The 27,917-nt window shown below is 30.0% G+C and overlaps 4 protein-coding genes across 4 annotated transcripts in view; all 4 read left to right on the forward strand.

Annotated features, from left to right (window-relative positions):
- The window catches only part of LOC123296799 (probable E3 ubiquitin-protein ligase NGR_a03640), a 659,126-nt gene that overhangs the window by 562,862 nt on the left and 68,347 nt on the right, over positions 1 to 27,917 (forward strand). The gene's annotated exons all lie outside the window — the stretch shown is intronic.
- LOC123295039 (polyketide synthase PksL-like) lies at positions 1,425 to 18,684 on the forward strand. Its single transcript, XM_044876244.1, has 10 exons — positions 1,425 to 1,718; positions 1,915 to 2,163; positions 3,418 to 3,569; positions 3,639 to 3,748; positions 3,868 to 4,078; positions 5,143 to 5,338; positions 6,206 to 6,301; positions 6,374 to 6,435; positions 16,063 to 17,391; positions 18,552 to 18,684. Exons 1-10 carry the CDS (start codon positions 1,431 to 1,433, stop codon positions 18,586 to 18,588), a joined length of 2,730 nt encoding a protein of 909 aa, XP_044732179.1. The 5' UTR covers positions 1,425 to 1,430; the 3' UTR covers positions 18,589 to 18,684.
- LOC123295040 (fatty acid synthase-like) lies at positions 18,751 to 23,219 on the forward strand. The gene is made up of 9 exons (XM_044876245.1): positions 18,751 to 19,164; positions 19,253 to 19,334; positions 20,408 to 20,524; positions 20,606 to 20,693; positions 20,816 to 21,045; positions 21,491 to 22,242; positions 22,580 to 22,855; positions 23,128 to 23,172; positions 23,211 to 23,219. Exons 1-9 carry the CDS (start codon positions 18,793 to 18,795, stop codon positions 23,217 to 23,219), a joined length of 1,971 nt encoding a protein of 656 aa, XP_044732180.1. The 5' UTR covers positions 18,751 to 18,792.
- On the forward strand, positions 23,298 to 27,865 carry LOC123295042 (fatty acid synthase-like). Its single transcript, XM_044876247.1, has 6 exons — positions 23,298 to 24,196; positions 24,260 to 24,725; positions 24,795 to 24,950; positions 25,152 to 26,238; positions 26,889 to 27,164; positions 27,337 to 27,865. Exons 1-6 carry the CDS (start codon positions 23,347 to 23,349, stop codon positions 27,691 to 27,693), a joined length of 3,192 nt encoding a protein of 1,063 aa, XP_044732182.1. The 5' UTR covers positions 23,298 to 23,346; the 3' UTR covers positions 27,694 to 27,865.

Below are 27,917 nucleotides of genomic sequence, written 5' to 3' on the forward strand. Positions count from 1 at the left end.
TTTGTTCTATCTCTAACGGTTTACAAGATGGGTCCTACGGACCCAAGACCCAATTGACCTATGATGCTCATTTACGAACTTGACCTCACTTTTTACGTCCTGAGTACGCTGTAAAAATTTCAGCTCGATATCTTTTCTCGTTTTTGAGTTATCGTGTCCACAGACGGACGGACGGACGGACGGACAACCGGAAATGGACTAATTAGGTGATTTTATGAACAGCTATGACAAAATTTTTTCCTAGCATCATTATTTTTAAGCGTTACAAACTTGGGACTAAACTTAATATACTATGTATATTTCATATATGCATGGTATAAAAATGTTTGCATCCGTGTTGTAATTAACAGTTTTAGATTTTGCAAATACGCAAACTGAGGTAAATACGAATGCATTATCTCGAAGCATTTTGAATATATTTTTCAAAAATGTGTGTTCAAAAAAAAAAAAAAAAATTGGGTATCTTATCGATCAATTAAGAGAGTTTTTATTAATTAAAAATACACTAAATAACATACCATCCTCATATCATGCTATGTTATTTAGCGTATTTTTAATTAATTAATTACTCTCTGAATTGATCGATAAGATACCCAAATTTTTTTTTGATTTAATAATATGTATCGTTAACTACAACATACTAAAAATTTGGATCATTTTCTACTAATTTATTTTTTTCTATTACTGGTGAGGGAACTTCCTTAATTGATTATTTTACTTAATTAGGAGGTTATAGGTCGGTTGCCTAGATTCTTACACACCAGTTATGCATCTCTTCAGTGAACAGCAGCAAATATCTTATCCTGGTTACAAGACTTAAGATTACAATATATTTCATACACGAATATCAATTATTTTTGATATTAGTGAGTTTTCCAATATAATGAATCCCTATTAAAAAAAAAAAAAATTAGTAAATTTTCAATTAAATCAGAAATAATATTAGGAAAAAACTGATTAACATAAAATCAACCATAACTTTTGTTTGCACCACTTTACGTAAAATTGACGCACATATTCGTAATCGGTGACCTAAAAATCTTCAGAAAATACTACGTCTACTCATCCTATAGTTTTACTTCCTGCGAATTATCCCGCGTGAACAATGTTCCCATAAACACAAAATAAATGTTAATTTATTTTAATAAAATTTTTTCGTTTTTTTAAACTGGAATACAAATGTTGCATTCATATTCAGCTATTGTTAATTCTAATTTTATATTCACATCACACAATACTTGATCTTAGTACTTGATCTTGATCATTTAATTGAATATATTAATTAATTTACATTTAAAAAAAAAAAAAAATTATATATAAATTCATTTCTAAATTATCAGCACCACGTCTTTTTTTTTTTTAAAAAAAACCTTCATAAGTTATCAGGTGTATATATAAATATATATGACTGTGGTTGCGGGTGTTCCAAAATGTTTGATAATAATAATTATATTGTTGAAGATAATATCGTTAAGTCAACAAAGAAAATGTTTGTGGATAAAGTAACTCTATCACAGTTATCAGAGGATGTACCATCAATTAGTGAATTTTATGCTGATCAAAACATTCTGGTTACGGGCGGTACTGGTTTTATGGGCAAGGTTTTAATTGAAAAATTACTTCGTTCATGTCCAAAAATTAAGGGCATTTATTTATTACTGCGTTCGAAGAAAAATTATACGGATGAAGAAAGATTAAATAAAATGTTTAATATACCTGTAAGTTTTCATGATATTCCTACGAATAGTAAGGATGCTGGAAAAATATACTGATGCTTATTAGGAATGACATATTTGTGATAAAGCGTAAGCCTGAGGAATGTTTAATCACTTATTTTAATTAAAATTTGTTTTTACCTGACTTGTTCCACTTCTTCTTGCACTTATATACGTATTCATTTTCACTTCCTTTTAGTTATTTAACAGATTAAAAGAAGAATATCCGGAATCATTATCAAAAGTAAAAGTAATTAAAGGAGATATCAGCAAACTAGAATATGGTTTATCTGATTCTGATTTGGAATTTATAATTCATAAAATACACATTGTATTCCATGTGGCAGCATCTGTTCGATTTGACGATTCTTTGAAGGATGCTATTTTAATTAATACACGAGGAACTAGAGAAATGTTAAAAATACTTAAACAAATGCAAAATTTAAAGGTAAACAATTATAATAAACACCTATATTGAACCTTCAGTAAAATTGGCTTCACTACAGTAAGTGCCAAATTTTAACTGAAGTCTATTTATAAAAATGGAAGTGTTGGCTATTACGGCAATATGTTGTTGAGACATAATTTACAATTATTCTTTTATTATTATTTCACACAATCTAATCTATGCTTAGGTTAGGTTAGACTGACTTTAGGTCGGAGAGGTCGTCAAAGAGAGGCTGGCTCAAGTAAGTCCATCTCCTCATGACAAGAGCTGGGCAGTGACAGAGAAGATGAGACATTGTCTCCTCCTCGTCACCACTGTGACAGCTCCTGCAGTAGTCGTGATACACTGCCAGGCCTAAGCATTCAGCATGCTTGCCGCCCAGTCAGTGTCCTGTGATAGCCGCAACAACTTTGCGAACAGAGGCCCTTGGAAGTGATATGCGAACTTCGGAACGCCTGCGATTGTACTCAGACCATATATGTCTTGTAGTACCACAAGTACGTTTTTCCCTCCATCTAAGATTGGCCTTTTTCAGAATGTCCTCTTTCAGGAGTAACTTGCAGTTCGCAAATGGAACTCCCGGGTATTTATTGATGCTTTTGTCCGGTAGCATCGTGCCATTTCTGGCAAGCTCGTCGGCTTCACAATTTCCTGGAATGTCCCTGTGTCCCGGTACCCATACCAGGTCTACATTCATTCCTTTCGCCAGCTCATTTAATCTATGCTTACAAAGCCGGCTAAATAGTTATTTTTCATAATTTTATCGCCAGCACAATATGGCAATTCATGACGTCATTATTAATGGCCAGTATACTGATGTATATATCGGAAAACGCCCAAGATTATCCAATTTTTTCTTTAAGATACATCAGGTGCCATTACTATATTTCGCCTCAGTATGACTAACTTCGGCTGGACGTAGCTATTATTACACGAATTTTTATTTTTTTAAAGTATCCACCGTAAAGCAAAAAGTTGGTGGCGCTGCTATAGCACAAATGTAAGTTTTAAAAGAAAGTAATAAGAGTAAGATAAAGATCTAAGCAAGTTGTTAGAGTGGATAGAGAAGCTCACAACAAACACCTTCTGCTACACAAGCGCTATTCTGCTCAATTTAAGAACTGTTATTTTCTGTTTTCAGCTAGACACTTTTACTTTGACCCGTATTTATAAATGTCCTTTTTACCTCTACCCTCCATAATATGACTGATTCCTTTTTTGACCGAGAATGATAAAGTTGTTTTCTGTAATCAGGTTTTCCTGTATACGTCAACCACTTATTGTAATATCGATAAAGACGTGGATGCAATCGAAGAAAAAGTTTATAAGGCGACAACGGATTGGAAAACTATGATTAAAGCAGCCGAAAATATGGATGAAATGGTGCTCAATTTTCTTGAACAAAAGTATGTTACTTCTCAAGTTAACTCAAATTTAGTATTATTTATGAATTTAAATAATTCTTATAATTTTAGAATTTTAAATAAGTATCCGAATACGTATACTTTTTCAAAAAATCTTGCTGAAGAAGTTATCTTTGAAAGTTGTGATGATATACCAACAGTTATTTTTCGTCCTACAGTCGGTAAATTTTTAAGTTATTATTAATTTTTAACATTTTTATAGACTTTTGACAATTGATTTTATTACTCCAAATGCTTCTGGAGATGTTTTTAATAATAAAATAATTATATTTTGCCTTAGTGGTTGGTTCGGAGAAGGAACCAATGCCTGGATGGATTGATAACTACAATGGACCAATGGGTCTAACTACAGGAGTTCAGACTGGCGTACTTCATACAGTTTTAATAGACGGCGATAAGAATATAGATTGGGTACCTGTTGACATCTCAATAAAAGGAATGATAACATCAGTATGGTATAAGGCATTAGAACAAACTGATCGTAATAAATGGTAATATTTTAGAGCATGTATGCTATAGATTGTCATAATAATTCTTGAGTACGTTAGCGAATCATTCGAGATGCACGAGATAACTTTATCAATCCCAAAACTTGTTATGTTTTGAATAATTTTATGTTCTAAGACTTCTATCTGAGGATAAATGTTATAGGAAGTTTAATATTATAGTATAGTATAAAATTTTTAAATACCTTGATCCCATACAAAATGGTATCGCTTTCTCCTCGGTACACCTCATGTGAATGACATCATTGTAAAAGTATTTAAAAATAAAATTTTCCGGTGACTTTTCTTCCCAAGCGAATCTTTTGCCAGATTAAAACAAAAATAAAAGTATAAAGTCAATGCCATTTTTCGACTTGATAATCTTGAAATTTCGATTGAACAACAAAAAAAACAAAAAACCGCCAAAAAATAACAGTCACTAAACAACTATACATATACAGGGCGCTAATAAGCTCATAAAGACGAAGGAAAAAATTATGTACCAATTTTGGATCTGAGGCCTAGTTTGCGAGATAATTAACAAAATAAATTAATATAATATTAATAAAAAATAAATAACTTTATCGAATCCCAGTTCAATAAAATTTTGAAGGCTGGTATTGTATTATTACATAAATTGAGAAATAATAATAATAATAAGAGAAGAAGAATAAGTAGATTGTGGTACATAGTACATAGACACAACCATTCCCGCTACTATATTATATCATATGCATACAATAAACAAAAACTGATGATGAGATTTAGTCAACTATTTAAACAAATACAAACAATATTATGCATTTTTTGAGTGTTTTTCATATAGGACCACCTCCTACCTGCCTTCAATATTTTATTGAACTGTCATTCGATAAAGTAATTTACTTTTTATTAATATTATATTAATTTATTTTGTTAATTATTTCGCAAACTAGGCCTCAGATACAAAATTGGTAAATAAATTTTTCCTTCCTCTTTATGAGCTTATTCTGTAGGCCAACGATCTGCAGTCAATAAAAGAACGCCCTGTATAACGAAACAATACTAATACTATAATTTAATCTTTGTAGCTTAGTAATTAACTCATCAACTAGTGATTTTATAAAATTCAATAATGGCGTATTTTGTGATCTTGGTGTCAAAATATTAAGCAAAAATCCACCGAATCAACTATTATGGTATCCATTTTGTTTTCTAACGACAAATAAATATTTATATTGGTTTTATTTTGTAACACTGCACTTGATTCCTGCAATATTTTTAAATGTTTTATTGAAAATAAATAATCAGAGATTAAAGTAAGTAAAAAAAGTATATTTTAATTAAAAAATTAAAAATAATAAATAACTTTGCTGCAATCGTAAAAAAAAGCCGGTAGGAATGCCACATTCAACAACAAAAAAATCATAACAGATAGATGATCACCAAGGACCATGATCTTGAAAGTTAGTTAAAGGTATACTCTATTTCGTTAATGTTAAATGATAGAAGAAAGCTTTAAATTAGAAAGGTGGTCATTAGGTAATAAACTAACATTTTGTTCGTGATGTAGGGTTTTTGGGGTGCTCTTAAACAACTAGAAATAGAACTCATAATTTAAAATTTGGAATCAAAATTTAATTGTTTAAGTGGATTATAACATTCACCTTCTGTGGAATCTATTAATACAGCGAAAAATCATTCAAACCAACAATATTCGTGTTTTTATTAAAAACACATTTCTAATTTAAAGTTTCTTTTTCTTACCTGTAACTTCAAAGTCAAAACCAAATCCAAGTGATGCCTATGAGCTGCGCTCACCTTCATCTTGAACAAATTTTACATGAAATAACATTTTTCTGTAGCTAACTATAGTGTTGAAAGAAAAACGTCATCAGATAGTGGCAGAGGAGTTCTGGAACATACTGTAGACAACGTTAACGCAATTAATAAAAATACGACTGTGACATTCCTATCAAACAAATTCCACACTAAGTTCTGTTCTTGAAAACAAAACAAATTTTCAAAACCGAGAAATATTATTAGCATATCATTTTAAATAAACAATTCAAACCGTTTTTCATTTCTCAAAAGTAAATATATTGTTTTAGTTTATTTAAATTATATCGACGAGTATTTTATTCAAATATGAAGCTTGCACCGTTCACATTAAATGAATGGACATTCAAAAATGATAATTTTAAATCTTTACATGCAATATTGAAACCAGAGGATATTGATAAGTTCTCGGTGAGTATAAATTATAAAATCACAAAAGATAATTTAAAATATAATTTAATCAATTTTATGTTAAATTTACAGGTAGATTATTCTGGATTAACAGTTTCTGAACAATTGGAAATGCAAATAGATGGCACAATACGGTATCTGTTAAATGATAAGAACTTTTCAAAAAAAACATTTAATAAACGAATGTTTAATTTTAAAATGTAAGATAATACATTATTTTGATGTACTTGTATACAGGGTGTTCTGTTATTAACTGCAGATCGTCAGCCTACAGAATAATCTCATAAAGACGAACAACAAAGTTCTTTACCAAATTTCGATATGAGCCCTGACTCGGAAATTGTGGATAATGAAAAAATAAAAAGTTTTATGAATTTACAAACCTATCAAATTCAATAAATTAATAGGTGTCTCTTTAGAATGTAGTTCTTGAAGTGTATAGAGCAAAAGTCCCTATGGTCATAAAGTAAAAAAACAACAAGTGAAAACAAACAATTGACTGAGTTAATAGTTGAAATACCATGCATAAATAGTGTTGATTACTCATCACATTGCACATACATATACAATTTTTATAATACATACTATACAATTTACGCCTAATTTGCGCCCTCACGGGTAAACAGTCATGTTTACGAAAAAATGTTTCAAACAAAAGTTATTTATTTTTTTATAAGAAACATTTTTTTACATTTAAATTTTTGTTCTATCTCTAACGGTTTAGAAGATGGGTCCCACGAACCCAAGACCCAATTGACCTATGTTGCTCATTTACGAACTCGACCTCATTTTTTACGTCTTGAGTACACTGTAAAAATTTCAGCTTGATATCTTTTTTCTTTTTTGAGTTATTGTGCCCACAGACGACGGACGGACAGACGGACCTATACCAAAATTTTGTTCATAGCATCAATATTTTTAAGCGTTACAAACTTGGGACTAAACTTAGTATACCTTGCATATTACATATATGCAAGGTATAAAAAGATACTTAGTCATGGCATGGGGACTGTTGACAGAAGTGAAAATTAAAAACTTTGGAAGAACTGTGTGTTTTTTTTTTTTTTTAAATTTTTTAATTAACTATAGTTTAGATAATTAAAATTTCATAATTTGCAAATTGGAATTATTAACGTATGTATAATAAACTATTATAAATAATAATAAAAAACAACAACACACCATGTTTTCAAGCGGTCACCCATCTTAGAACTAAGTGTGCTCAATTTTGCTTAACTTCACTGATTGAGCGAGAATCGTTGTTTTCATTGTGGTATGATGAAGGTGAGGGTGAGGATGACACGGTTTCCATGATTTTTATTCACATAAAAAGTGCTCAACGTGTCAAAAGATTTTTTCACTTCAAAAATTTGAAACTTGTTTACCTACCTACAGTTTATCTGTTTTTCTCGATTTCTTCCATTGTACAGGGTCCTGTGTTGATATACACATAATAATAAATTTACAAATTTTTCTTTACTTACAGAAAATACTATCTGCATGTTGCTGTAATTATTCTTTTAATTATTGGATCTCTTTTCGTCTTGAATCGTTATGTTGGAAAATTTATGTATAAACGTTACTTTTAGATAACGAATTCAATTCAATTCCATTTATTCTTCTTTCTTTAAACAATACAAACATTGTACAGAACATGTCATAAAAAAGGATAGGGAAAATTAAAGAAAGGGGAAGTATCCTAATTATTAATATAACTAATAGTTACAATAAAGCTAATATTTAAAATAAATTGGTAAAATTTTTTATTTCATCACACATTTCTCATTAATTTCTAGTTTTGAGACCTTCCATTTTCCATAGTTTTCCGTATACTAAAATCTATCTGAATGTTGTTGTTATTATTCTGATCGTCTTCTGATTTTAGAACTATTAAAAAAAAAATATATGTACTTTATTTATTTTATAGAGGTCAACTTTTTGAACTTTAACTCGGTGTCTTCGGAGTGGTAAAACTAAATCCCACCAAAAACATAAATGTGTAAAAAGGCGTAGATGTCACAGAATTCCAATAAACTCAATTACATCAGCCCAAAAAAGTTGTAAAATCCCGTTGAGAAAAAAATTCTTCGAAAAAAATTTATAAAAATGACATAAATTTATTGGGTAACTTTTCCGTAAAGAAGCATTAAAGTATTACATTAGCAACTTTTCGGTGACTTCATACCTACACGCACCTGTATAGGAGAACAAAAGATAATCGTTAACCCCCTACTATCTCCCTCCTCCCCTCTAATGTTATGACGTTTTAATTTTTTCACAACTTTTATTAAACATCAAAATTTAAATTTAAACAATCAAAGTATTCTTTAGATTATAGTCAAGCACCTACTTAACAAAGGCCTAATTTTTTTTACTTAAGTACGAAAATTATTGGTTTAAATTTCTTGTGTAAGTTTCTCCTTAGTACGTATTTATTTAATATTTTACTTCGCAAGTTTTCGGAGTATAAAAACGAATCTAAAAATAAAAAACTTGCGAAGTAAAATATTAAATAAATACGTACTAAGAAGAAACTTACACAAGAAATTTAAACCAATAATTTTCGTACACTAGTAAAAAAATTAGGCCCTTGTTAAGAAGGTGCTTGACTATAATCTAAAGAATACTTTGATTGTTTAAATTTAAATTTTGATGTTTAATAAAAGTTGTGAAAAAATTAAAACGTCATAACATTAGAGGGGAGGAGGGAGATAGTAGGGGGTTAACGATTATCTTTTGTTCTCCTATACAGGTGCGTGTAGGTATGAAGTCACCGAAAAGTTGCTAATGTAATACTTTAATGCTTCTTTACGGAAAAGTTACCCAATAAATTTATGTCATTTTTATAAATTTTTTTCGAAGAATTTTTTTCTCAACGGGATTTTACAACTTTTTTGGGCTGATGTAATTGAGTTTATTGGAATTCTGTGACATCTACGCCTTTTTACACATTTATGTTTTTGGTGGGATATCACTTCTTTTTGCCAGGCAATAGTATTTAAGTTGAAAGTGTTTGTAACAATTTTAACTCACCATTATCAATACATTGAATTACTGTTGAATACAGAGCCTCGTACGTCAAGAGAGATGCCGGACACGATGTCATCAAAATTGTGTTATTTATAAATATAACTGATATTGATTATTATATAATACATTCTATATAATTTACGCCTAATTTGCGTCCTCATGGGTAAACAGTCATGTTTTCGAAAAAATGTTTCATGCAAAAGTTGGTTATTTCTTTTTAAGGAATCTTTTTTACATTAAAATTTTTGTTCTATCTCTAACGGTTTACAAGATGGGTCCCACAGACCCAGGACTTAATTGACGTATATTGCTCATTTACGAACATGACCTCACTTTTTACGTCCTGAATACGCTATAAAAATTTCATCTTGATATCACTTTTCGTTTTTGAGTTATCGCGTTGGCAGACAGACGTGCAGACGGACAGACAGATTATGTAACTGCAAATATTTAGGCCTTATTCATGGTTACTACGCACAGCTTGATTTCATATAATAGTTCTGCACATGGAATGATCCTGAATATTACAACGGCTCATACAAGGGGTCTTATATTTTGTAAGTGCGCATATTTGGGTCTTATATATTGGAAGTGCGCACAGATTAATCACAAATTATAGTTCTGCGCATGCATTTATCCTGAATCTTAAAACTGCGCATACGATGAATTTATATTTTTTTACTGCGCATATGTAGGCTAGTGTACTCATGTGGATTACATGAAATAGTACTGTGCATGAGTTGATTCCAAATATTACAACTGCGCAAACAGGGACCTTATATTTTGTAAATGGGCATATTTGGTCCTTAAATATTGAAAATGCGCATAAATTAATCACAAATTATAGTTCTGCGCATGCATTTAACTTGAATCCTAGAACTGCGCATTAGCTAAATTTATATTTTGCTACTGCGCATATGTAGGCCTTATATATAGCTAGTGCGCACATGTGGATTTTATGTAATAGTACTGCGCATGGGTTGATCTTGAATCTTGCAACTGCGCATTCGCTGATTTAATATTTTGTTACTGCGCACATGAAGGGCTTAAATATTGCTAGTGCGCACATGAGGATTACATGTAATAGTACTGCGCATGGGTTGACCCTGAATTCAAGCAAGTCTCTGTCGAATGTCCAAAATCGCATCTTTCTATAATTTAGAAGTCCCTTAGAATTGGTAAAGCTGAATGATTCTCTTTATAGATAAATCAATTATAGTGGAAGTGATGGAAAAATAATAACACCACTAACCTTAGCATGTTTTGTTATCAAAGATAATCGTGTATACAAAATTTCAACTCAATCGGTTGAAGATATCTGCTTTAAAATTGAGCTATAAGATTCCCCCCATTTAACAAAATATGGCGGAAGCGACGGGAAAAATTCGGCCAATTCAACCAAAAATTCAATGTCATTCAAAGTCAGCGTACTTACAAAATTTCAACGCGATCGGTTGAGGGTGTCGGCTTCAAAATTGGGTTGCAAGATTATTTATTGTTGAACATAACAATACCATTGTATTTAAGAAAATAAAATTCGTTGTCATAGCAACGGTTAGTTGTGAACGCTACAAGAGATATGATCAAAATGGTTTAAAATTTCTTGTGCGAATATATTTATACTTTTTTTAAATTTAAGGACAAAAATAGTTGTCTTTTGCATTAACGAAAAAAACAGGACTGGTTATTTACTTTCTCGAGGGAAAATCATTGTTTTTTCGAAAAAATGTTTTAAACAAAAGTTGTTTATTTTTACCTAAGGAACATTTTTTACATTTAAACTTTTGTTCTATCTCTTACCGTTTTTTCGAAAATTGCAATTGAATTTTTTACTTTATTTGCTCTTCACGGGAAAACAATTAAATTTACAAAAAAAATTTTCATACAGAATTGTTTAATTTTATGCAAGGAACATTTCTTACATTTAAACTTTAGTTCTATCTCTTACAGTTTTTGCTATAAAGGCAAATTAAAATTTTCCTAATTAATGTGACAAAATCTGTTTTCTACATGGTACTTTGAATTTGATAGGGTATTATTATTTCGAAATATTTTATTTAATTTTTATAATATTTTAAGTTAGAAATATTGAAATACACAATTAATTTTTAATTATTTATTTAATATTTATTCAAATTTAATCAAAATTTAATAAAAATTATATAAATAAAAAATTTTTAAGCGTATTTTAGTTTTCCCATACAAAGTGTATAGGAAAAAAAACTAGCCATCTGATTGGTTCATATTTTAACATTGATTTTTAAATGGGGTTAAAATTCACCTTTAATTAGCGAAATTTCCCATTACCCGTTAGAAATTTTGATATTTGGTATTTTTTCTGGGGTATGATTTTCCTCTAATTTATTTTAACGAAAACCGCATCTTTATACCATTTCTCAGTTTTGCTGTGAATTTATATGAGTCAGTGACAAAATTTCGGGCGTGGCCGTTTTTGGACGCGTTATTGCTCGGAAACGATGAGAGCCGTGACCGTTAAATTTGATTTACGGCGTCCCAGATTATATATCTACTTAAGTTGAAAATTTCAACATTATAGCTCAAGTAGTTTCTGAGATATAAGGGTGTGAAAAAGGGCTATTTTATGTCCTGTATATACAGTCACAACAAAAACATTCACATTTCACATACATCATCATACATCATCATACATTACCCTTTCAATTTTCCATTTAATAATCTACGCTTACGCACTGTTGTGCTATATGAAACCGTTCCAATGAAGATTTTTCTTTGAAATCTTTTTTTGCATAATCCTAAAATAATCCCTATCCATATAAATTATAATTGTGAAAGTAAGGATGTTTGTTCGTTTGTGCGTTTGTTACGCTTTGACGCAAAAACTAACGAATAGTTTGATATTTAACTGCACCATCTATAAGCATCATTTTGAACCATAAATTAAAAATTTCTGTAAAAATGTTAAAATGTAAAAATGGTAAAAATACAATTCTCCCAACCTGTGTTTTTACGTGTTATTTCCACTGTATAAGTCTTGGCGAGTCCCGACGACGAATTTTATATAAGCATGGTAATTAAGTTTGCAAGAAATTAAAATGAAAACGATCATAAATAAGCACAAAAAAAAATAAAAAGCGTTTCTTATTTTATTTTTAGATAACTCTGTATTGTTTTAATTACGAGTTGGTTGGGTTGGGTTTGTCGACTATAGAGGATAATTTTTCCAAATTTTCATTTCTAGACCTTTTTTAAGAAACTATAAATAAAACAGAATATTGTAAATTTGTGGGGTTAGTCGACAATTCGACATTTTTTTTAACAACAAAAGTTTTAAATTTTAAGGATCCTTAACAGAACATTAGCTAAAACGATGTTTAAGCTATCATTGTTTTAAATATCAAAAACAATATTTTGGTATTTAGAAAATTATAATTTTGCTGGATTGAAAAGGAAATTTGAAATATTAAACTGACCTTATTGACATTTAAAAAATATGATTATGTATAAATTTTATTTTTAAATTCTACATACAATTGTATCGAAGAACTAATTAAGTACATAATTTGGAATACATCATCATTTAAAATAAAATATCTACATATTTAAATTAACAAAATTATTCAAATATTGTCATGGCTACAAAATCAAAAAGTAAAATGTGATTTAAAAACAATACAGCATGCATATGAAATTACATTGCATTTATTACTTAGTTATTAATGGTTCCTTATAATTTCTTTCAATTTTTAGAAAACTTGAGGTACTTACCGAAACATTCGAAGAAACTGAACAAATTTTCGAAACTTTTCAAAAACCTGTTCAGAACTTTTGACTGTTAACATATATACCCTAAATTACATAAAACTAACTCCGCGAATAATACACAAATTTCTAACTAGTAGAAAGAAGCAGTGATATTCTAGTTGAGATAGGTATATATACACAAGAGTATAAGTATGTTTCTGAGGTAAGAATATGATTCTCACATTACGTAAATATTACGTAAACTTATGACTTTGATATGACGTCACAATGTGATTAAAATATGACATCAGTTTTACGTAACATTAAAGTCATAAAAACGACATCATATTAACATCAAAAATTGAGTCACCATTATGTCATGCTTACGTAAAATATGACGTATGACCTATGTATGACGTCATATTAAGGTCATGTGCTCACTGGGTACCTAGTATATTTCTAACAATAAAATTGAATCCCAAATAATATTGAATAGTAATAATGATGCATATCTTCAACATTTAATATAAAAGTAAAATTTGACTGGGAATATTCTTGTTGATGGTTTTCTGCGAAAAGAAAAAGAATTCAAAATTGTTTAAATCTGCTTAAATAAAAAAAAAAATCGTTGATTTGTGTTTAAATATGGACAGTTAATGTCTAATATTATTTATGTAATATATCTTTTTAGTAGTATAAACAGGATGTTCGACTCGAAATGCGTTAATTTAAACCACTCCGAGTTCTATCAGAATCACCGGTTAAATTTTGTCTCCGAAGAAATCGTAACCGAGCCATTTATTGTATGCGATACACTGACACTTATTCGAATTAATAATGTTACACTGGTGATTAGTAGATGAATTTTCAATTTTTTCCCATAATTTAAATAATTTTTGTCAAAAATACAAAAATGCATATCATTAAAATTTGTTATTTAAATAAGAAATATTTGGAGTATAGTTGCAGTTTTTATGATTCACTTATAACAGATAACTGTTGAAAGTGAACATTTATGTAAAAAAAATTTAATTACAGAGTGAATCAGTTTGAAACAATACTTTTCTAAGATTATTTAGACGGCTTAACACATTTTATGTAAGTATCTATTATTTTAATTAAAGAAAATTGAAAAAAATACATTCGAACCAGAACTCGAACCCGAACTTCTTGGATTCATCTCAAATGCCCTACCAATTAGGCTATTCGAGTTCTAGTTTTATTTTACTATAGCTATAGCCTATTATTTCAAATTTTATACTTTAAAACATGGAAATTAAACGATGAAGTACTATAAAATTTATTTCTTCGTTTCGAACTAATGTATCTTCGATTTGATTTAAAAGAAAATTATACAAAAAATTATTAGTATGTTTAGAATTATTTTTGTTTGCTGACTGGGAGGTAAAACCAAATAAAGTATAACAAAAAAAAAGGACACCAAAAACCGACCATTTTTACCTAGGTCACCCAGGAAACTAAAACTTTATCAAGCGCTAAAATTAATAGGTACCGCCAAAAATATTTTGTAAATAAAAAGTAAGCGCTATATTTATAATGTAAGAAAGTACGAAAGGAACATAGTTCCTACCGGGTGCTCACGACACGTCTCGTTTTTTTTAAAATAAAATATTCATTTACTCTTATAGTCTAGTTCACATGTACGATTTTTTCTAACTTTTTTGTATATTCTCCGAAAATTATGAAACAGGTGTCATTCGATTCGTAATTTTATGTAGAAAGTTTACTGAAAAATCCGAAATGGCGCTGAAAAAAATTGCAAAAGTTATAAACAATTAAGTGAAAAATAAAATAGGGGGCTCAGTTTTTTTTGAATAACTCAAAAAAAATTGAAAATTTTTTAACTATAAAAAATTGAAACAATTAAAAAATTTTAAAAAAATTATAATATTTCATCATATTAATAATTAGTAGCTAAAAAAGATTATAAATTAACAAACGCATTTTTGAGCAACAAATAAATTTTTTAAGAAACCGTTTTTTTTATTTTAAATCATAATTTATGTTAATGAACATATTGCAAAAAAAAAAAATTTCGATTTACTCATAAACAATGTATTTGTTTATAACAATTTTTTAAAAAACAATTATAAAAAATTTGAAAAAATTATTTTTATGTAGCTTTTAACTATAAAAAATTAAAACAATTAAAAAAATTTAAAAAAATAATTTTTTTCATTACTTTTTTTCATTTGTTAATTTTCAAATGTTAATAACAAATTGAAAAATCAAAATTTTAAAATTTTAAAAACGGTAATTTATTTGTAAGCCTAATAAGAATACCTTCACGCAGGGAAAAAAATTCTGGGGTTTTAATTTAATAATTATCGGAGATTTTATGTTAACATTCTGTATAGAAAAAATTGTTAGTTAACAATTACATAACTAATGGAAAAATTGGGAACAAAATTTTTAAACCACGGATTATTGTTTATTCATGTATCTCAAAACTACATTAATTTTTTTATTTATGAATATTCATATTTTATATGTTTAAATAATTTTTTTGTTAGTAGGTCTCAGAGACAGAACGCGCGCGAGAGCCAGACTTGCCGTATTTTGCGCTATTTTCAAAGCTCTGTAAAAATTATAAATATTAGAGATACAATTTTGGCAGTCGGAACTTTATTTTAGGAAATTTCTTCATCTTTTTGGATCTTTTTTCAGACTTTGAAAATTTTCAATTTTTTTTGAGTAATACAAAAAAAACTGAGCCCCCTATTTTATTTTTCACTTAATTGTTTATAACTTTTGCAATTTTATTCAGCGCCATTTCGGATTTTTCAGTAAACTTTCTACATAAAATTACGAATCGAATAATACCTGTTTCGTAATTTTCGGAGAATATACAAAAAACAGTGTATAACATCACTGCATTTTGTAGTGAGAGTTTTGTAACTGTAGTCATATACCGTTTGCTCGAATACACCCTGTTTAATGGCTCTAATGAAATGACCTTTTTTAATTGCTTCATTTTTCTATTTCAGAACGATGGTTCAAAACTGGTGTTCGTATCCGAATCCAGCGCCAGGAGAAGAAGTTGTAATTTGTGGTATTTCGGGTTTATTTCCAAAAAGTGACAACATTATTGAATTAAAGCACAATTTATATAATGGTATTGACTTGATATCAGAAGATAACTCAGCCACAAATCCTGATATACCAAAATATTTGGGTCGAGTGAATCCAAATATTCTCAGCGAGTTTGATAATAAGTTTTTTAATATACCAGATGAACAAATTCGTTCATTGGATCCAATGACTCGCATACATTTAGAGAAAACATATGAGGCCATAATTGATGCAGGACTGAATCCCGACGATTTACGTGGAACAAAAACTGGGGTCTACACAGCGTCATCAACGTGCGAAGGTGACAGTGATTGGATTTTTACACCAGCAAATGTTGATGGCTACGGTGTGATTGGAAATAGTAGAGCAATGTTAGCTAACCACGTAAGTCTATGGTTAGATTTACATGGTCCATCGTATAATTTGGATACAGCATGTTCAAGTTACTTATATGCTGTTGAGCACGGGTATAGAGATTTGAGAGCTGGTATTGTGGATTGTGCGCTTGTTGGAACCGGAAATTTATGTTTGTCTGAATTGACAACTTTACAATTTGCACGTTTGGGTTTATTATCAAAAGAAGGAGCTTGTCGAACTTTTGATGAAAAAGCAAATGGCTATGCAAGATCTGAAACAATTGGATGCATGGTGTTAATGCGTGCTAAAGATGCTAAACGTATCTACTCGTATATTGTGCACTCAAAGACTAATTGTGATGGATATAAACCTCAAGGTATTACGTTTCCATCTACAGAAGGTCAACACAAATTATTGAGTGAATTCTATAACGAAATTACAATTTTACCGAAAGATATTAATTACGTTGAATGTCACGGCACTGGTACTAAAGTCGGAGACGTAGAGGAATGTATTTCAGTTGAGAAAATATTTTGTAAAGATCGTAAAACACCGTTAAAAATTGGTTCGGTGAAATCTAATCTTGGACATTCCGAACCATCCTCTGGATTATGTGCAATTGCAAAATGTATTTTGTCCATGGAGTCTGGTTTGATTCCACCAAATTTGCATTATAATAAACCACGGAAGGAAATTCGAGGATTAATCGAAAAAAAATTTGAAGTTGTTGACAAAATTACACCATTGGATGGTGATTACATGGCTCTAAGTGGATTTGGATTTGGTGGAGCTAATGCACATCTGTTGTTAAAACGTTTTAAAAAATTGAAAAAAAATTATGGGTACCCCTCAGATGACCTACCACGACTTGTTTGTGTATCTGGCAGGTAAGTCAATTAACAGAAATTTGAAAATTCTTTATTGATTCTGAGAATTATAATTTCTTCAAATTATTAATTCTCCTCAGTTGTAGGTAATCGGAGAAAAATTGAAACGGGTTTATTACTTCATTATTATTATTATCGCTTCTTTGAACTATTCTTAAATTATGCGTTAGTTTAAAATTAATTTCATTATCGGTTCAAATTAATCTGGTAATCTTTGAAAGAAGGAATTATAGATCTTAAGTTTGTCTTCTGCAGAATTAGAATATCTCCTTTTCCATTTATTTAACCTATAGCCATATTTTGTCAGTACGTTTTCTTTTATCAGTTGGATAGATGACTGATATCGAATTTTCCACATATAAATGTAAAACTAGACTTGATACAATAGCAAACGAACAACCGAAAAAGTAATACGCATACAAAAATAAATGCCCGTCTCATTCTTGCAAAACAGTTGTATAATGAGGTTTAGAATTTTCGAAATTATATATGAAACTATATATATATATATATATATATATATATATATATTTATTTATTTATTTATTTATTTATTTATTTATTTATTATATATCGGTATTCTTAAAAAGACACAAATTTTATCACTAATAGAAGACCGTTTTAAATGTCTCCACACAAATACCAATTTGAATGTCCCGGTAATGTTTGTTATTTCATTAACTACGATATACACCAATAGATGTCAGGAAGAGTTATAATTTGCATTGCCGGTTTCAGTTTTTCATGAAAAGACGGATAAAACGACGTTTTTTAAAAATGAAACCTTGCTAGATCGACTTTTTGCCCCAAAAAAACCCTGCATACTCATTTTCATGAAAATCGTTGGAGCCATTTCCAAGATCGTTGATATATATATATATATATAAATATATATACAAGAATTGCTCGTTTAAATATATAAGATATATATATACATATATACAATTTCGAAAAATTAATTACTGTGGTATTTCAACAATTAACTCAGTCAATTGTTTGTTTTCACTTGTTTTGATAACTAAATTTTCATAAGATCTCTTATCAATTCTGAAAAAGTCTTCTAAGAGAACTCAGAATAGGTATTTTTTCTGAATTTCAAACTAATTATTTTGAATACTAAAATAGGTTTATTTTCACAAGGGAACTGTTTCAATTTTTAGAACTCAAGATGCAGTGAATACAATCATCCATGATTGACAAAAGCGTTCTGTAGATGTGGAACACGTTCGATTATATCATGAAGTTTATCGGAAGAATATTAAAAATCATGATTATCGTGGGTATGTGCTTTTAAAAAAAAGTGACCCACGTAATGTAGGTCATGCAACAAAATTTATTAAAAATTTGACGACACCAGCCATTTGCTATGTTTTCACTGGAGTAGGAAGTCAATGGGCTGGCATGGGCATAACATTAATGCAAATACCAAAATTCGCGGCAACAATGCATAAATTGAACAAATATCTAGATCCACTTTGTGTAGATATTGTGAAGATTATTACTGATACAAATCCAAAAGTTTTTGATAATCCATTGTATGCAATACTTGGAACTACAGCGATCCAAATTGGTTTAGTTGATGTATTGAATGCAATTGGCATCAAAGCGGATCATATGATTGGTTATTCCACTGGAGAATTCGCATGTGCCTATTCTGATAATTGTTTAACTGCTGAGCAAACAATTTTGGCTGCATATTATCGTGGATTAACATTGTTTGATTCCAAAATGATTGGGAAGTCGATGGCTGTGACTGATCTTAATTCAAATGAGGTAATTTTCTATTCAATTTTTATTTTATTTTTAAAATTTTCTTTTTCAAAATTCAAATAAGGTAATTTTTCGTTTTTTTAAATTGTAGTTATTAAATGACTATACAACAGAAACCAATAGTGATGAGCATATCAATAAAAGAAACAGCATGGGAATTTCTGGTTTAGTAGGTATGCTAAAAGAAACTGCTTCGAAAATTTATGTAAAATGCATAGAAAATAATGAAGAAGAGCCATTTTGTCAAAATACTATTGATATTAATAATGCAAAAGTAAACATTTGTGGCTGTATTTTTTACTTTCACAATCAAAAGGACGAACGAATTTTATAAAATTTGATATGGGGATTAGTTCAGCAAAAAAGGGAGGGGTTCAAACTTTTGTTCATCATGTTAAGTCATAAAGTCAATAAAAGCAAGAAACTCTTTTTTCGAATAAGAGAACATTTATTATTAAATATTTATTAAAACAAAATGTGATATTTAGTCACTATTTTTCAATAAATTCATCTTGTAAGGTACAGAAATAAACTTTTCCAAAACTCAGTGCTCATCGACCTCTACACCGCGATGTATATTCAGTGAGGCTAAGGGATCATTCATTAATTACGTAAGCATTTTGGGGGGAAGAGAAATACTCTGGTTACTCTTCAGAGTTAATAAGTAAGTCAGAAAAACTCTAAATAATATACTGAAAAATTTCTTCCGAAAGAGTCTCAATCTATTACCATTTTCTGTCATTAAATGATTGATTAATAAATTATTTGATATTTTTAGACTTTTTCTGACTATTTCAGTGATAGTTTTACTTCACATATATTCTGAATTTTAAACTAAATATTCTGAGGTCCAGAACTGATTTATTTCAACAAAGGTACCTTTACTACCCTCTTGATTCCATATTATCAATCATATTAATTTCATGAATATAGATTAATAAAACACGCACTAGGTGCATTAGGTACGTGTTCAACACAAATTGTATCAAAGTATCCAAAGTAGAAATAAAGAACGTTCTTTAACTTTTCATAATAATTAATCGAAAGTTGTACTCTTTGGAAAAATCATCTTTTAAAATTGTTTAAGAATAAACAGTCAAGTGAGAAAATTTGAATCGACTAAAATCGATACGAGAAACAAATCGTGGGTGAAAATATAATTCTTTAGAAGTCGACAAGTAAAATAATTATATAAGTTTTTATTTGTAAACGTAATAAATTAAATTAAAATGAAACCATATTTTAGAGCCAGGATTACTGAAAGAATTAAGAAAATTAATTCCAAATCCAAAGTCTAAATCAAACAAGTGGATTACTAAAAGAGAATCAACAAACATGAAGAATAATGCGAACGACGAATTATGTACAGCAGATTATCTAATAAATATTTTGAATACACCAATTAATTTAAAGACAAATTTTAAAAATATTCAATCAAATACAGTTATTCTTGAAATATCACCAGATAATTCATTAGTCGATCTGTTAAAAGATGTTATTGATAAAAAGAATGTATTTATTGGATCATTGATGCAAAAGAACGATCATGATTTAATTACATTTTTTAATATTATTGGAAAGTATGTTCATAATAAAATAATAATAAATAACATAAGTAAGCATATTTCATGCTAATATCGCATTTAATTTATAGCTTGTATACAAAAGGTTTTAATCCACAATTGGCAACATTGTACCCCGAAGTACAATTTCCTGTAAGCTGTGGTACTCCAATGATAGGACACACCGTAAAATGGGAACATTCAAGAAAATGGCCAGTACCAAAAGAAGGCTTTAGTTGGGTCGACACATCGTTGGAAAAAACGATTTTAATCGATGTGACTAAGCCAACATATGAATATCTTACAGGCCACGTAGTTGATGGTTTGTATACACTTACAGTTCGCAGTTTTATCAAAATCTAAGTTTTACCGTTTCAATATACAGGATGTTCGGTTGCAATAACTCAAGTTTTAGAGATATTTGAAAAAATAAAAAAGATTCTTAAACTAGAACAAATTTGCTAATTTTTCTTATATAATTATGTGGGGTTTTCTTTCGCCAAGGAAAAAAAACTAAAAAAAGTGCAGAAATTTTGCGGTTATTTGGCCCGAGGTTCTATTAAAACGACTTCCACTTTATTCGAAATTATTTCCCCAAAACATTTTTTATAAATTTTATTTGATTAGCCTATGAAGCTTATAATAAATCAAACAACACCTATTCAGAGCGTAGATTTTGAAAGGATCCAAGGATGAAATTGTTAAATTAAATTTTTTTTAAAAAATCCGTTATACATGTCGTAATACGTAATATACATGTTATACAGGTCGTAATCTTTTTCCGGCAACTGGTTACTTAGTTTTAATGTGGAACGCCTTATCAGAAATTGAAGGGGAATTATTGGAAAATATTGCAGTGGAATTTGAAGATGTTAAATTTTTACGGGCTACAAATATTCCAAAAAAAAATACACTAACATTTGGAATGATGATACAAAAGGGTACCGGAAATTTTGAAATTTTAGAAAGTGATTCAGTTGTCGTCACTGGTCGACTCAAGCGTTTACCTCATAATTCCAAAGAATTACTAAAGCTGCCCGAAGTAAAACCAATTGTCAATGATACTGATAAGTTACCGTTAAACTCACGTGATATTTACAAAGAGTTGCGCTTACGTGGCTACAATTATCAAAATGAGTTCAAGGGCATTATATCTACGGATAATAGTGGCTTTGTTGGACAAATTCAATGGAAACCAAACATGTGGACTGCATTTATGGATAATATGCTACAACTGCAAATATTACAAGAAGATGCCAGATATTTATATGTACCCACAAGTATACGAAAATTAACAATATATCCGCATGAACATTTCCAACATATCCAAGAACACGAAGATGGTAGACAGTCAATAACCGTCACAAATTACAAAGAATATAAAGTACTACAAGGTGGAGGTATCCAAATTGAGGGTTTAATGGCAACATCAATAAATCGTCGTAAACCTTTGGCTGAATCTGTTTTAGAAAAACAAGAATTTGTTCCATTAATAAATTGTATTTCCCAAAAATATACGGTAGGTATCAATTTGATATTTATTAAATAATAGGGTTGATTCAAAAGAAAATCGAAGAACAGATTTATTTCTACAAGGGCAGTGATCTTGGAGATCTAATGCCAGAGCCTCTTTAATACCTAAGTAGGACAGGCTCGGCACAAAGCCAAGGGTCTCTTAAATATTCAAAAATTATTTTGTTGTAGCGTTTAATTTTTTGTAAAGTTACAATTAACCAAAAAAATGAATCTCATTATGCGTCCTCTAAGAGTTTTAAAGGCATAGTTCAGATAATACTAATTTTAATATTCAGATTTGAGGGCTTTCATAAACGATTTATTTTTATATTATTTTTTAGGTTGTTGATGCTATGCGAATATTTTTCCAAATCGGCTTAGAGAATAACCCAAGTGTTAAAGTAAAAGTCGTTGAGGTTGATAATGAAGTCAACGATATATTGGCACCAGTAATTTTTGAAGTCCTAAGCGACCTACCATTAATTCAACCTGATATAACAGTTCTTTCAAGTCGATCTTTTCAATTGCCAAATAATTGTCAAGTCTCTAACAAACCATTAGAAACTGAATCCAAAGCTGATTATATTGTGACATATGATTTACTAAACAATCCAAATGTAAGTATTAAATTTAATATTTTAAAAAAGTTGATCGGTCATGGGGTCTGTCAGTGGAAGTGAAAACTTAAAACTTTAGAATAACTGTGTTTCTTTTTAAATTTTTCAATTAATTATAGCACGCATGACTAAAATGTTTAAACAAACGCAATCTTTGAACAGGAATCAGAAGTTACCAAAGATCAGAATCACTTAGCTAATAATTAATTGTACAGCTTTACTTATTATAACATTACATTTTTTTAAACAAATATTATTGTTATTTGTTGCAGAAATTGTCAGTCATTGGTACTGTTTCAAAAAATAAAGATAGTTTTGTAATCTCACGGGAAAATCCGAAAACAAAAACTTGTAGTATACCTGATTACGATCTATTATGCGAACTATTCACTGAAAATGATAAACTATTAATGCTACGAAAAAAACAGAAATTAAATATTAACAAATCTACAGAAATAATAAAAATTACAAATGACCTTGAATTCCCTTGGATGGAAAAATTACAGCAATTAATGAAAAGTAAAATACCAACAATTTTATATTCACAAAATGAACCAATCAGTGGATTAATTGGATTGATAAACTGTTTACGAAAAGAGTACATAAGTAATTCAATTCAAGCTGTGTTCATAAATGATAAGAATGCACCAGGATTCGATATCAACGATCCATTTTATAAAAAACAATTAGAACTTGGTTTGGCTGTAAATGTATACAAGAATGGTGTTTGGGGTGGATATCGTCATTTGAAATTGTTAGAAACAAAAACAATAACTGACACAGCTTATATTAATTGCGTAACTCGAGGAGATTTATCGAGTATGACCTGGATAGAACTGCCACTGTCCTCAAAACCTAGAAGAATTATTGAAATTTGTTATTCGGCAATGAATTTTCGCGATGTTATGCTAGCGACAGGAAAATTAAGCAGTGATTTTATGGATAAAGGTAAAACTGACCCTGATTGTGTGTTGCCATTAGACTGTGTTCAAGGCTTAGAATTTTCTGGAGTTGGTCCAGATGGAAAACGGTATATGGGTTTAGTAACGCGCGCTGGACAAGCAACAAGAGTTGAATATGATGAAAACTTGACGTGGCCAGTACCAGATAATTGGAGTTTAGAAGATGCCGCAACAGTTCCTGTTGTTTATTCGACTGTATACGGATCGCTAATTAAATATGGAATGTCTAAGGGTCACTCAGTCCTTATTCATTCTGGAACGGGGGGTGTTGGTTTAGCTGCTATTCATGTTGCGTTACATTATGGTTGCGAAGTATTCACAACCGTTGGAACGCAAGAGAAACGGGAATTCATAAAAAAAATGTTTCCACAAATTAAAGGTAATTTCCAGCGAAAATTAAAAAATTTTTGATTCTAATTTTAAAAATAAAAACTGATTATAGAGAGTCATATTGGCAATTCACGTGACACTTCATTTGAACAAATGGTTATGAGTGAAACAAAAGGTCGTGGTGTGGACTTTGTGTTGAATTCACTGGCTGAAGAAAAGCTACTAGCATCTGTTCGGTGTCTAGCTGAACATGGAAAATTTATGGAAATTGGTAAATTTGATTTATCCAAAAATAATAAACTTGGAATGGAAGTATTTATGCGTGGGGCTTCGTTTCATGGAATCATGTTGGATAATACGTTGGAGGCATCAGCCGAGGAGAAGGAAGTAATTCGTTCAATGATATCGAAAGGCATTCAAGACGGAGCCATTAAGCCTTTGCCTAGGACTGTGTTTGACATTGAAAATTTAGAAGCACCTTTTAGATACCTCAGTGCTGGTAAACACATTGGTAAAGTATTGATCAAAATTCGTGATAATGAGGCACAGAAAACCGTTTTGGTGCCTGCAATTCCAAGGTATGTAATATATTTTTTTCTGATATATCAGCGAATTAACTAACTCAATACAAATTATTTATTTATTAGATTATACGTAAAGCATAATAAATCGATTGTGATCATTGGCGGTCTTGGTGGATTTGGATTGGAATTAGCTAATTGGTTGATTCAGAGAGGTTGTAGAAATTTAATACTTTCGTCAAGACAGGGTTTAAGAAAGGGATACCAATCAATTCGAATACAGTAAGTTATAGTTCTCAAAATTATACAGTTTAATTTAGTCGTTCTTACGTGAGCGGAAAAAACGTTGGACAAAAACCAAGCATTCTGGCAACCAGATTTTTTAGTTTAAAATGTAAATTTTGTTGTCCCCTACCACATAAAAAAATTTGTCCTTAGAAACCTTTATAATGGCTTCATCAATTTACTCAAATGAATTTTTAGAAAATGGCGCTCTGCTGGTATTAACGTACAAGTTTCTACTGCAAACATTTCAACAAAAGAAGGGTGCATAGAAATTTTGCAATTTGCAAACAAGTTTGGTCCGGTTGATGGTATTTACAACTTAGCCGTAATATTACGGGATGCGTTGTTTGAAAATCAAAGTATTGAAAATTTCCAAACATCTTTTGGTGGAAAAGTATTGGGCACAAAATATTTAGATGAAGTGAGTCGTACACTTTGTCCAGAGCTGCGACATTTTGTTGTATTCTCAAGTGTATCCTGTGGGCGTGGCAATGCGGGTCAAACTAATTATGGAATGGCAAATTCAGTAATGGAACGTATATGTGAAGAGCGTCATGCCAGTGGATATCCAGCTCTTGCTGTACAATGGGGTGCTATTGGTGAAGTAGGGCTTGTTGCCGATATGCAAGATAATGATACAATATTAGAAATTGGTGGAACGCTTCAACAAAGCTTAAACAGCTGTTTCAATGCCATGGATATTTTCTTGAAACAATCATCACCTGTTGTTGCAAGTATGGTGGTTGCTGAGAAAAAGTATGGATTCAACGCCGGCGGAAGTATTTTAGATTCTGTTGTATCTATTATGGGGATAAAAGATTATACAAAATTGAGTAAACATGCGAAACTTTCGGAGATTGGTATGGATTCAATGATGGCAGTTGAAATTAAACAAACATTAGAAAGAGAATTTGAGCTTTTCTTAACACCACAAGATATACGAAATTTAACTTTCTCAAAATTAATCGAATTGCAAAATCAACTGGTTGATAATAGTGAATTAAGTGATACAATGAAAGAAAACTCGATGTCCCCCGAGAATATATTTAAAATGCTTATTCGTACGTTGGGTGATGAAAACGAACATATAGAACCGATGGTAGAATTGCCATCAATCAAAAATAAAGAAAAATCAATGCCACTATTCTTCATTCCTGGCATTGAAGGGAATTGTCTAGTATTTGAAGTACTATGTTCAAGATTGAATTATCAATGTTATGGTTTGCAGACTTCGTTTGAGGATACCACTGATAACATTAGTGATCTATCACAAAAAATGGTCTCAGTAAGTACATGTATAAATTGAATTTTTTACTCAACCGATTAAAACATGAAAACCGTAAAAGTGAAAAGCGATTCTTTATCGTATACCTGCTGAATGTTTAACAATCACTTAATAAATTTTATTATTTTAATTTCCTATTAATGAACCATTTCTCTAAATTAGTGCAACATTATTCCAAAATTTCTTAGCGGTACAAACTTGGGACTTAATTTAAAACACCTTGATTTATACAGGGTGTATACAGGGTAAACGAAGTTCCTAACGAACCTGTACAGAAACAAATGTAAACGTTAAATAAATACATATAGATAACCTGTTCAATCTATAATGTCAAGTAGGAAGGGTTCCAAGGCGTACATAATTATAGTATATGAATTTTGCCATTTTTGTACTATATAGATCCAAAACTAGTTATGGGTACATATGCATAACTAGTTTTGGATGTAAATAGTACAAAAATTCAAAATTTGTGTACTATAATCAATAAAAATAACACACACACAAAGTTTAATATCTTATTTTGTTACGTGACGGTTTTTACCAGTTTGCTCACCATGGCAAACCACGTTAAGGAACTTCGTTCCAAAAACGAACCGAAATTATTTATTAAGGTAATTATGTTACATTCATATTAGTCCGTTTAATTCTAGCTAATTAAATCCAAATTAGCGAAAAATGAAGAGTATGGTATTGTTGGCTACTCATATGGTTCATTATTGGCAACAGAAATTATTTCACAATTAGAAAAATTAGGGCATAAAGGTCGTTGTTTATTTATTGATGGATCGCCAACATTTTTGAAAAAGATCGTTCGTATGCAGCTTTCAATGTCAATGTCAGAAGAAATATCAACCAATACTGTCGAATCAAGATTAATAGCATTGATATTATCGTGGTTCCTTTCAGAAAATGTGTCAAATATTTTGGTGAGTTTGGCATAGTACTTTTAGTTTGTGTGTTAGTTACTATTAAGTTCGTACGGGTAAAAAAAGTTAGCGAGCCTTACAGTAGTCGTATTGTATAATGTGTTTAGTTAAATTTTTTTTTAAATATTTTGTTGATATTCTTGATTAGTAGTTAACAAACACTTTTTTTTAGAATGAACTGGAAAGTCTGCCTGATTTGAAATCACGAGTGGACCTATTATTATCCAAAAAACCGGAAGATGTATCTTTATATTCTGAGCAATATATTCGTACAATTTGTAATGGTTTATTGGCACGATTTAATTCAATTTTAAATTACAACATATCCGAAGAAATTAAGTTAAATGTTCCGATTGCGCTAGTTCGACCTACTATTCAAGTGATTAGTGAATCGTCTGAAGATTATGATTTATCGACCTTAGTGGATAAAGAATCATCGGAGATTCCTGTAACTATACTAGAAGGGGATCATTACACTGTTTTAGAAAATGTATTATTACCAAATTTAGTAAATGAATTCTTTTCGTAAGAGTAGAATTAGCACTGCGTTGTCTTACTTCGAATAATTTAGAAAAAAAAGCATAGCATAATATAAAACACTGTACATAACATGTCATAAAATGGGATAGGGAAAATGAAAGGAAGGGGAAAGTATTCATGACTAACTTAAAGAAAGGGAGAAGTATGCAGCTATAGCTAGCTTAAGGTTTTTTCGCAATTATTCCATAAAATGATTGCTAAAATTACTTTAAT

The sequence above is a fragment of the Chrysoperla carnea genome, chromosome 3 (genome assembly GCF_905475395.1).
Source record: "Chrysoperla carnea chromosome 3, inChrCarn1.1, whole genome shotgun sequence".
In the NCBI taxonomy this organism is placed as follows: Eukaryota; Metazoa; Arthropoda; class Insecta; order Neuroptera; family Chrysopidae; genus Chrysoperla; species Chrysoperla carnea.